The sequence below is a fragment of the Eucyclogobius newberryi genome, unplaced genomic scaffold, assembly GCF_026437365.1.
Source record: "Eucyclogobius newberryi isolate DKJ021-1_F unplaced genomic scaffold, fEucNew1.0.hap1 SCAF_5, whole genome shotgun sequence".
NCBI classification, from domain to species: domain Eukaryota; kingdom Metazoa; phylum Chordata; class Actinopteri; order Gobiiformes; family Gobiidae; genus Eucyclogobius; species Eucyclogobius newberryi.
In genome coordinates, this window is record NW_027316167.1 from 20,034,253 (window position 1) to 20,044,667 (window position 10,415).

The 10,415-nt window shown below is 38.1% G+C and overlaps 1 protein-coding gene across 1 annotated transcript in view; it reads right to left on the minus strand.

The window, feature by feature from the left end:
• Positions 1–10,067, minus strand: part of smyd3 (SET and MYND domain containing 3) — a 41,394-nt gene extending 31,327 nt beyond the window's left edge. The window contains exons 1-5 of the mRNA XM_072464757.1: positions 9,865–10,067; positions 3,476–3,539; positions 3,283–3,390; positions 2,743–2,800; positions 2,493–2,644 (exon numbers count right to left, since the gene is read on the minus strand). Of these exons, the coding sequence (XP_072320858.1) occupies positions 2,493–2,644; positions 2,743–2,800; positions 3,283–3,390; positions 3,476–3,539; positions 9,865–10,025 (543 nt within the window). The 5' untranslated portion in view covers positions 10,026–10,067. The remainder of the gene's footprint in view (positions 1–2,492; positions 2,645–2,742; positions 2,801–3,282; positions 3,391–3,475; positions 3,540–9,864) is intronic.
• Positions 10,068–10,415: the final 348 nt, after the last annotated feature.

Consider the following 10,415-nt stretch of genomic DNA (forward strand, 5'->3'; position numbering starts at 1 on the left):
CAGCCAAATGCATCTGTGAGAGCGTAAGGATCAGCTTCAGAGCTTGTTTCATGGTGTAAGACATGGGTCATGGAAAGTACACCGGAAAAAATGTTGCAAATGTGACAAGAACCAATGAGAAGCATAATGGATTCCGGAATAAGCAGGACTCAAAACAGAAACAAGTAAGTAAGTCCACATTAGGAGAAACACACCAAAAGACATATAACACTCATTCTATATAAAGGAAGTTGCTCGAGGGAGGCAATAAAATGCACTGAAACCAGCTCTCATCCGTCACTGCTTATTGCACCACTGCAGTGTGACCAGCACATACATGCACTCCTCCTCCACTTACTGCTATAAGCCCTCTCTCCCTCCACTGGCCCTCCTGGGGATATTAAGAACAGTAATGATGCTGTGTGCCACTACTTCATGTGTGTACGTATGGAACAAGGCAGAAGCTATTAGCATAAAGAATGGGTTTTTTATAACTCCAAAGTAAAAGGGAAAAAAGACCAAACACACATTATAATGAACCATTTTGTTAAGCACACCTTAATAAAGTTCACATTTGGTATTTGTTATGCACTGGAGCTATTATAGACAGGAAGAGCAAGAAGGTATGCAGGGGAGAGGCAGACTGGAGTGGATAGAAAAAGAGAGAGAGAGAGTTATGTTATGGGAAGAATAATGAGCACATGGATGTAATGTGGACTGAGGGACAGGAATAGAAAGGCCAGGACAGTTGAGGCGGGCTCACAGTACATGAGAGAGGACACAGCAAACAATATGTACGTAAAAACATACAGGAGAGACAGAGTGGAGGAAGGATGCAGCTGATCAAGGCCTCCTCTCTTCTGAAGGTGTGAAGTACATGTAATCACAGTGCCTCCTATTGGCAGAAGGAAATCTAACACCGTGTTGGATATTGGGACAGATGTGTCGCTAGCCAAGAGGACATTTCATTATCTTTTGGAGGACAAGACGCCACACTCGCCTGCTTTTCCGAAACGTTAACATGATTACAAAAAGAAGAAGAATGTGAATGCAACCTAGCATTAACCTTAAATATGTAAATTATATGAAATTAATAAATAACATTAGCCGCAGCAACACAAACCACAACACCAACCACAACAATAACCAAAAAACACTGAAACACAACAACCACCTCCACCATAACACAAACAACCACAACAACAATAATCATAGCTAAAAAAAAACACACCAAAAAACAACCAACTAAAGCATGAAAAACTTGTTACTTTTCCCCCTACTCTTTTGGACATGACTGTAAGCAGCATGAGAACGGGTGGAATGTGTAGTTTTCAGAGCAGAGAATGTATCTGATCGATCAAATAGATGAGACATTGATAGTGTGGAAATTGAAATTTACTTTAGTAGCATTTTAGGATAGTTATCATTCGAAATGTGCTTTGAACTAAAATAAATGGTGTATAATGGGATATAAACTGGACAAGATTCCATTCCTGACCTCTTAAATCGGTCTTCCCCTCCTTCATCTCGCCGCCCCCCTCTCTTTAATCTACTCAGTGTTGTCGGCTGTTCATCCCTTTCAAAATGGTGGAGAATTCCCTCTGGTATCTCAAACTCCATTAATCAGCAGCTTTATAGTTTTCTCAGCGCTTCGTCCTTTTCTCAGTGCGTGCATCGCTCACACAAACACACAAACAGCTTACAAGTCCTATCGGAGCGCGTTTCCAAATCTATGCAATTTACGCGGACCGGTTAAATCAGGCCCTGGTACATTTTCCCTCTGGTGCGTGCTCAGTTACTGCAGATGTGAACATGGCAATCACACACGACTGCTGACCAAACAACCTCACCCGTGGAAAAAGTGCTAAAAGTGATGTGTAAAGCAAACAAAATAGAAGCCCAATTAGCTTCTGGTGGAGGAAACAAGCGACTTCAATCTATGCAGAAATGCGTAAACTTTAAATGCTTTAAACGACAACGACAACAACAACCGACTGCAAAATAGGGCAAGATGAATTGGTGATTTGCCATTACTAATCACAACAGCTCAAATTGCAATATTGAGTTGACCATGAATAACCTTTCACCCCTACAAGAGTTTAAGAACACATAAACACATAAAACATTATTTCTTGACGATGAGAGACGTGTTCACCAAGAAGTCTGGTTTAGTTAGTCTTATTCTAACAAATAGTCATAAAAGCCCACTTATTCTCATGTAACCGCATACAACCAAGTTTGTGAACAAATTGAAGATTACAGTAACTATAAAAAGAAGCCGGGTTATCTGTACGGGAACACAACCTGGACTGTGTAATGATTTTGTGGTTTCAAAGTAACAAGAGCAGCTGGTGTGCTTTATGAGGATGAGACCTTGAGTTATTCTGGGAATAGACTCACAACGGGAACTAATCACAAATGCTGGGAACATTCGAACATCAGATGAGAAAAATTATCAGACTTTACAAATAGACACTAAACATATAATAAAATCTTTTAGTTGATGATCTTACCTTTCCCATGAGGCACAGGGGGTCCTGACAAAAGGGAGGCAGAGATGATGCGACTTGATCCAGAGCAGGGACTTCCTGTTGGAGATACAACTGTAACATGGAGGCCAGCTGGGACAGACCTTCTTTCTTCTGTTCAGATATGGAGCTCAGATCTGTCAGAAAAGCACCATTTGTTTATATGTAAACATAAACGTGAATGTAATATTCACATAGAGAAACAATGTAGTGCAATAACTTCATTAGAACTCACGCGATTCATGTTCTTCTAAGGTGTAAAGCTCCTCACTATTGCCCTTAGTAGAGACACACTGTGGACAACATTTAAATGTTCTTTTTAATGATTTTATATAATACAAAGCAAAACAAAAATAAAAAGAACAAGACATAAAGAGAGAAAAAACAAACACAGAAAGTCAGTCCGGCACATGTCCCCTTTTAGGAGTTGTCCCAATTTTAAAAGTTAGATGCAAAAGTTAGATGTCTGATGTGATTTCAGTCCAGTCCTGGACCGTTGGCTTCGTCCCTGTCATCCATCTCCTTGTTAATGCTTTTTTGCGGCAGCCAAAAGTACATTCCACAGTTATCCATCCACTATTGAGATACATTGTTTCACAGTTCAATCTGCAGTGCCTCATTGATCTCATGGACAAAAGATTCAATGCTTTAATTGTTATTAATTGTTTTTCAAATGCATGAGAGCAGTTTATTGCCAATTCTAGACCTTTGAACTGGACAATTTCACTGTAATGGAACATTTTTTCTTGAAAAATAGCACAACCGGAAATCTTACCGAGGCAAAGATGATTCTTGCTGCCAGACGCACCGAGTCAGTGGGTATTCTGGGTAAAATACGCTTCAGACATTTGCACTCGCTCTTATGGACAGGCCAGGCTTTTTTCTGGAGAATAAGAACATTCCAACAAATTGAAACTCACAAAAATACACACATAGGGACACACAAGAAGACACGAGCCGCGTTATACCTGGCAGGTCATATTGCAGTAGCGGGTCATTTTGCACTGGGAGCACCTCAATAAGGTCTTGTGTCTGAAAGAGGAGAAAAGGATTACTTCAATAGAGCAGAACATGTCAGCAGAGATTTAGTGAGAAAGGTGAGGAAACATATCAGCGACAAAATACTAGCTTTTAGAACAACTCAAAAAAGACCAGGGATATTCCCTTGGAAGGCATCAACATTGTTTGAGTGGTTAAGGTGTACATCAAAAAGAGACAAGCATTGTGATTGAGTTTCTATTTTTGTTTTAATAGGAGTATGTTTAATGTTTAAAACCTGTCCAGGAGCATTATCATTTGAGAGAAGACTGAAATATGAACTGCTAAACTAACACAAGAATCCCATGCATTTTATAAAATGTATGTATTTTTCTGACAAGAATTCCGCAATTTGCGATTAGATTTACGGTAGGTCCATGAAATAGAACGGACAAACTATTAAAATACTTGCATGTATTTCAGCGCATGTTTGTGCAGATCGTACAGAACAGTTTTTATGCAAAAGTAGACAGATATTTTGTTGGCACTGGTAAAAAAAAAAAAAATTGATTTTCTAATTGCATCTATTTAAATTGCAGTTTTGATTCAATCTTGCCCTAGGTCTGGTGTCACTGGATATTATTTAATTACATTGCAAGACAAAGGATCGATGTTTTTTGTACATGTGATCTTGTACATGCCTCCTCAACTGTCGTCGATTTCCTTGCTGATCAGATTGTCATCTGAAGAGAGTATATCAGATGCTCATCTTGGTGCCACAGTGCGCTGATGTCGCAGAGCTCTATAGACGCTCGATAGACTGAGTTCACCGAGTGTGTCCTCTCCTGCTGTTTGTGTTGCCAGGTGCATTCCTGCCTCAGAGTGCTGTTGCTTGTAGTGACACTGCTGTCCTCCTCGGTTCTGCTGTCAGTCTGATAACGAGCCTGAGCTTAGTGACTGGTGGCTTCACACAGGCCAATTACAACTAGAGACACTAAAGCAAGATAGCAACTGACTCGCCTTGAGCACGTAATACTTTCAGCATGTTTAGATAGGTTAACCAACTGAAAACTCTCATAGTTACAACAGATATTGAGAGCAACTCTAAAGATTATTCTTGCATTTACATGTTGTTGATTATGACTAATAATCAGTTCAGTCACATTATGTTATGCATTTCTTTAATTCACATTATAACAAATGTTTCGTGCAGAAAAAGAGGAAGGTACTTCTACCCTCAGTTTACTATTACTTTATTGATAAATTAATAAGAGATGGCACAATATATTCTAGGGAGATGATTATCTCTTGTATTGATTATTTTTTGTATCATAATAAGATTTGAGCTGTTACATCTGTAGCAAATTACTATTTCATTCTGCCATTTATTTTATTCAGTTCATGCTTTTCAACATTACTTGGTTATTGGGTTAGGCATAAAGTAGTTTAAAATTGTGTTGTGGTATTTACTGTAGCAATTTATTGTGCTTCAAAATGTGTTAATGTGACAAGCCCAATTACGACCAAGTTCAGCACAAATGTCTTGATTAGGATCGCTCCAAACAGGCTTTTGGTCTTTCCTTGATGCCCACAGCATTAACAGCAACGACTAGAACTTCTTTAATCTTCACTGGAGTTAGTTTAGTTTATATAGTCCACATTTTTAGAACAAGATACACAATGTTTATTGATTTCAACTTCCAAACGTGATATTCATGTCAAGTTGCAGCCGAAAGAGCGAAACCACCCACTGTTAATGAAACGTAGTCCTGCAATGTGGGTCACAAAGCAATAACGGCAGGTAGGGGAGCTGTAAAAACACAACATAATTCACACACTAACAGGTCCACCACAGAAAACCACCACAGGAAGTCTATCCATCTTATGTGACCACATGCAACCAACAGCCCCCTTTTCAAATATTTACAAGATACTTTTAGCTTGCTATCTAAAGAGTTACCATTGGCTTGAAATAAATCCTGAACACGAGACCTTCAGTTTAAACAGATACATTGACAAATAAAGTAGTTGATGGTTCACAGGGATTGTTAAAGACGATAAACGTATCAGAATGCAACTGAATGCATTTTTCTTTCAATCTGGATGTGCTTTAAACTAAACTAGACAAATGAGCCAATGCTAGCCTTTGGGTTAGACTTACCAAGGCCAAGAACATACGATTAGTGATACGTTAAACATTTCTAAATATAGTCACGGCTACAAGAATATAGCAAAGAAGAAAGAAAGAAAAAGGCCACAGGAAACAGCAAAAATGTTCATGGTTTCGGTTCTCTGTACTGGCCATTAAATAATAACACTAAAGTGGATTTGTTTTCATTCAGTATTTTCTATGGGTTTTGACTCTCTCCCTCCTTCCTTTTGTGTTGATAAAATAATGTGATGATTGTTAAAAAGGTGCACAATGTAACTTTTCTCATTGACATTCAAGATCTGCAGACTCATGTAGTCGACGGTGCTTTTCTGCATCCAGACATCTCATTAGGCTTACCTCAGCATGTCTGTCTGTGTGTGGAGCGTGGTAATTAATTCCTGTACACTAGCAGTTACTTTATGCATGTGTGGAAGTTAATAATTAGTGTGGCTCTTTTCTGGGCAGTCCCAGTGAATCTCCAACCTCAGAGAACATCAGGTCAACATGAATGTTAATCAATCTGCTGCATAAAGGATCAAATATGAGTAGATATTCTTGTCGATATATTGTGCTTCAAAATGTGTTATTGTAGGTCTCATTACGATGAGGTTCAGCACACAGAAGATTGCTCCAAATGGATTTCTAAGTTTTTGTTCTCAAGTTTAACATTTGAACGTATTCACACTTCTTGAAACTAAATTATATTATTACATAAAGAAACATACATTGTATTTTTGGTAAGTGTTGTACTGTTATAAATCAGCATCAGGATAATACTGTGATAAGTGATTTAGCCTGACCATTTGGGACACCCAAGAATACTACTTCCCTCTAGTGGTATCTAAACGCAACAGCATTAATGGGAGAACAAAGGCTCTGAAAATGCTGCAGGCGCTTCCAGCACAACTGCAGTGACGCACCAGCACAGTGTGTGAGGTGAGAGACAGAGGAGAGATGTGGAGGGAGAGAAAAGGAGAGATGTGGAGGAAGAGGAGAGAGACAGAGAGAGCGGGAGGGTGGCACCAGCTGCGAGGTTGTTCAGAGCTGTGAGTGAAGTCCTGCTGAGATCTTAATGGTTGTTTATCCATGACTCATCCGCACCTGAAGACTGTCACATGGGACAAGTCCAATGGTGGCTTTACCATCAGGAAAGCTAGACACAATTTATTCTGTATTTATATGTAGTTTTAATATAGTTTTTGTAAGATGTAAACTAAAGATGGAGATACTTAAAGATCAGGGTGTCCAAAGTGTCGTCACAGAGATTAAAATAAATACTGAAAGTAAAGTATTGTCCTGCGACTTCTGGCAAACAACAGAAACAATCCATGTAGTCAGGCCAGTCATGGTCCAAACTATGTTACAATGTCACTTGTTCTTCTACTCATCATGAACAGGCCCAAAACTGACTTCTCATGTTAAAGTATCTTTGTATACATGTTGACATTTTTTGGGAATTTACTTGATTTGCAGTCCAGTGGTTTGAAAAATCATTGAACACGATATGTTGGAATAAAAAGTCAACAAAAACATATCAGACAAATGGGGAAAGAAGTGAAATAGAAAAAGAAGAGTGAAAAATCAAGCACAGGTTGAGAGATTTACAGCAGATCAATGAGAGCAATGAATGAGGCACATAAAGGAACAGAAAGAGAGTTTTGAGCCTTTCACTTATGCTGTAATTAATGAGTGTAATGTGTAATGACAAAAGTGCACAAATCATTATATGATATGACACTATTCATAAGATTAGATAATGCATGTTTTATGTGTACATTTATAATACATTATTAGATGTTATATTCCCCCCATACATTGGTGCACAAAAACATCTTGGGCCTTTGTATAAATTCAGTTTAGTGTAAAGTACATTACTAACAGAGTCGATGCGTATGTGTGAACACAAACTAAAATCAACAATATTGAGGCTCCAACAGGGAAATCATTCAAGGGCTTTTTGTCAAATGCATCAATTTAAAACTGGGGCAAACCTCAGTCATGATAAACACTCTTTGTAAATGATGTCACCCAATTAAATCAGTGGTTAGAGAAACCGCCTGATGCAGTGCATTTTCCTGTTATTGTCAGTAATGCTTCAAGTTTTCATTGTGAAATCCAAAGAGAGAAGAAATGAAAGATTGGTGTCAAATAAAAATACTTTTTTTTGTCACAGAAACATATTAGGCTGTGAATGGCAGTGTTTATCCTGATGACTTGAGCCATTCTAATACACTTAATACACTAAGAATAGGCTTGAACTGCATTTATCTGTAAAGTATTTAAATGATAAGCCTCACACCTGCTATGTTGTAGGTGAAGAGCACACAATTTGTTCTTTTGGTTATAAGTAGTAGTATATAGTTTGAAAAAAAAAAGCGTGAGAGTGAATGAAAAACAAACACATTTGTCTGATAGGTAAACCCCAAAACATCTCTTTAAAACAAATTAATTAACACATTTCCTTTGGATTGACATAATATGTCTATTGTTATTATCACCCATTCCCTCCAAACACTATATCACATCACATCTTACATCCTCCCCGCATGATACACTTTCAAAACAGTAGGTTACGCATATCATATGTACATACAAAACATATAAAAAAAATACTAATGTTTAAACTCACTACTAGTCAGAGCTTGGGACATGCACCATCTTTAATTTGTGAACAGTTGACAACTTAAAACACTGTCACTGTGTGTACTCATTACTTCAAATGCTTCAAGGTCTGTAATTACAAATGCCTTTGATCCTCACCTCACTAGAAGAAAAAAATATACTTGTAGAGAAATTGGGTTCAAGTGAAAGCAATGGCACAAGTGTCACAGCTGAGAGACCACAAACTGCCCCAAGCTGTAACTATGCATATTCCTTTGAGTTATTTTGTGATACAATTTTACCAAATAGGTTTATAACGACTCTAATCAATACAAACCTCACTTCAGTTTGGGTAAGAAGTGGTGGGCCACAAGCGACACGTGACCGTGACACTTGTTCAATAGCTCAAATCATTATCTACGCCCAACACACTTGTATTCGCCTCAAGCTCAGGCTCATATCTATTATTGATTTCTCAGTAGACAATGTGGGGATACTTTCTGCAGGTACTGGGACCAGGCAGGCAACATGTCAAACAGACCAAAGACTTAACAAAGCTGTCCTGAAATATAATGTCTGATAGAATATTACAAAAAATATAGCTTTGTGAATGGATGAATAGCCTTTTTCTCAAACTGTGGTAAATGTACTACTGGTGGTACTTAAGCTTCTTTTGGTGGTACGCGAACACATCTTCTGTTCTGGTGTTTACTTTATTTAGAGCACATTTTATTCAGATTTTTGCTCTCCCTCGAGTCATTTTATTGTTAAACCTACAATGGCAAGTGTGCATTAAGCCCTACTTTACAGCAGAAATAGTCCTGTTTAAGGCCCAAATTTGAATAACTATGACAAAGCAGTAGGCCAAAATTGTTCACCTATTACATTGAAAAAGCAAGTGTATATTTAGCCTAAAGAGAGAAGAACAAGAACAGTTTCTTTCTCTCAGCCGTTGGACTCATGAACACTTCTTTTAACACTGTCAATATAACCATCATTTAATCACTCACTGCACTGTGCACTTTCAACACTACACATGTAAATGGAATTGTAAATTTTGTGTACATAGTAAGCCAATTGTTATTTTTTATCTTATAGCCTATTTCGATGTTTTAGTACTTTTTGACTTATATAGGTTGTTTTATCATTGTTTTATGTTGCACTGAATCACCAAAGGAAGTTCCTATGTTTTTCCTATGAATTCTGTTCATTTTACAATGGCAAAAAACCTTTTCTGATTGTGATTCTGAAGGTGTCTGTATCTGAGGTTATGATCTCAACATTACAAGTTTAGGTTTGCTGCAATTGCGCCCTCTGGTGGCCCTATAACGTTGGCACAAGACGATGGAACTTGAAATCATCACATGCAATCCCCAAAACAAAACACTACAGAAAAGTAGTCTTTGACAGTTAAGGACTCTAAATAACTACAATTTAGGACAGAGTACGTTTCCTGTCATTTGAACAATCATCATAAATGTCAAGTTCTCCAAGACTGTATCATGAAATAGTAAACAATCTCAGGAAGGAATACCATGTACATTCAAATAAGTTCAACTAAATTCCAATTGTACAAAATGAAGATACAATGCGTGTTATAAGTCTGGCCTCCATCATGACTCTTACCGTGAGAAGCAGTGATGACATGCATGTTGTGTGTGTTTGAGGGACACACATGCGGCCAAAGGTTCCGCGGACACCACCAGCGCCCCGCGGCTGATCCCGGCTGTGGCCCGCAGTCCGTGGCCTTTTCCTGGACTCAAGAACCGCTCCACTTTGAGAGCCATGCTCGTTTTCCCTCCTCACGCTGCAAAGGAACTGTTTACATCCGCCTCGGGGTGCCGATTGCGTCATGACGTCACACTGGCGTCATCACGTAACAAGAATATTATTTTAAATTTTGAGACATATTTTAACGTTGATTCGACATGATACAGTCTGAAAGTGCATTCGTTACAGTTCACTGTCAAGTATTTTATTCAACAAAGGAAAAGGGCAGTTTACAGAAACAATCAAAGTTTGTCATCAGTAATAAAAGTATCAACATTATCATTCAGTGATATTTTACACAAGACAGTTTTTAAACATTCACTGAGAATATCATTTGATTTACATTTTACACAATCTGTTAGTCTTGTTATCTACAATAAATCATTCCTTTTTTATCAAACTCTGAA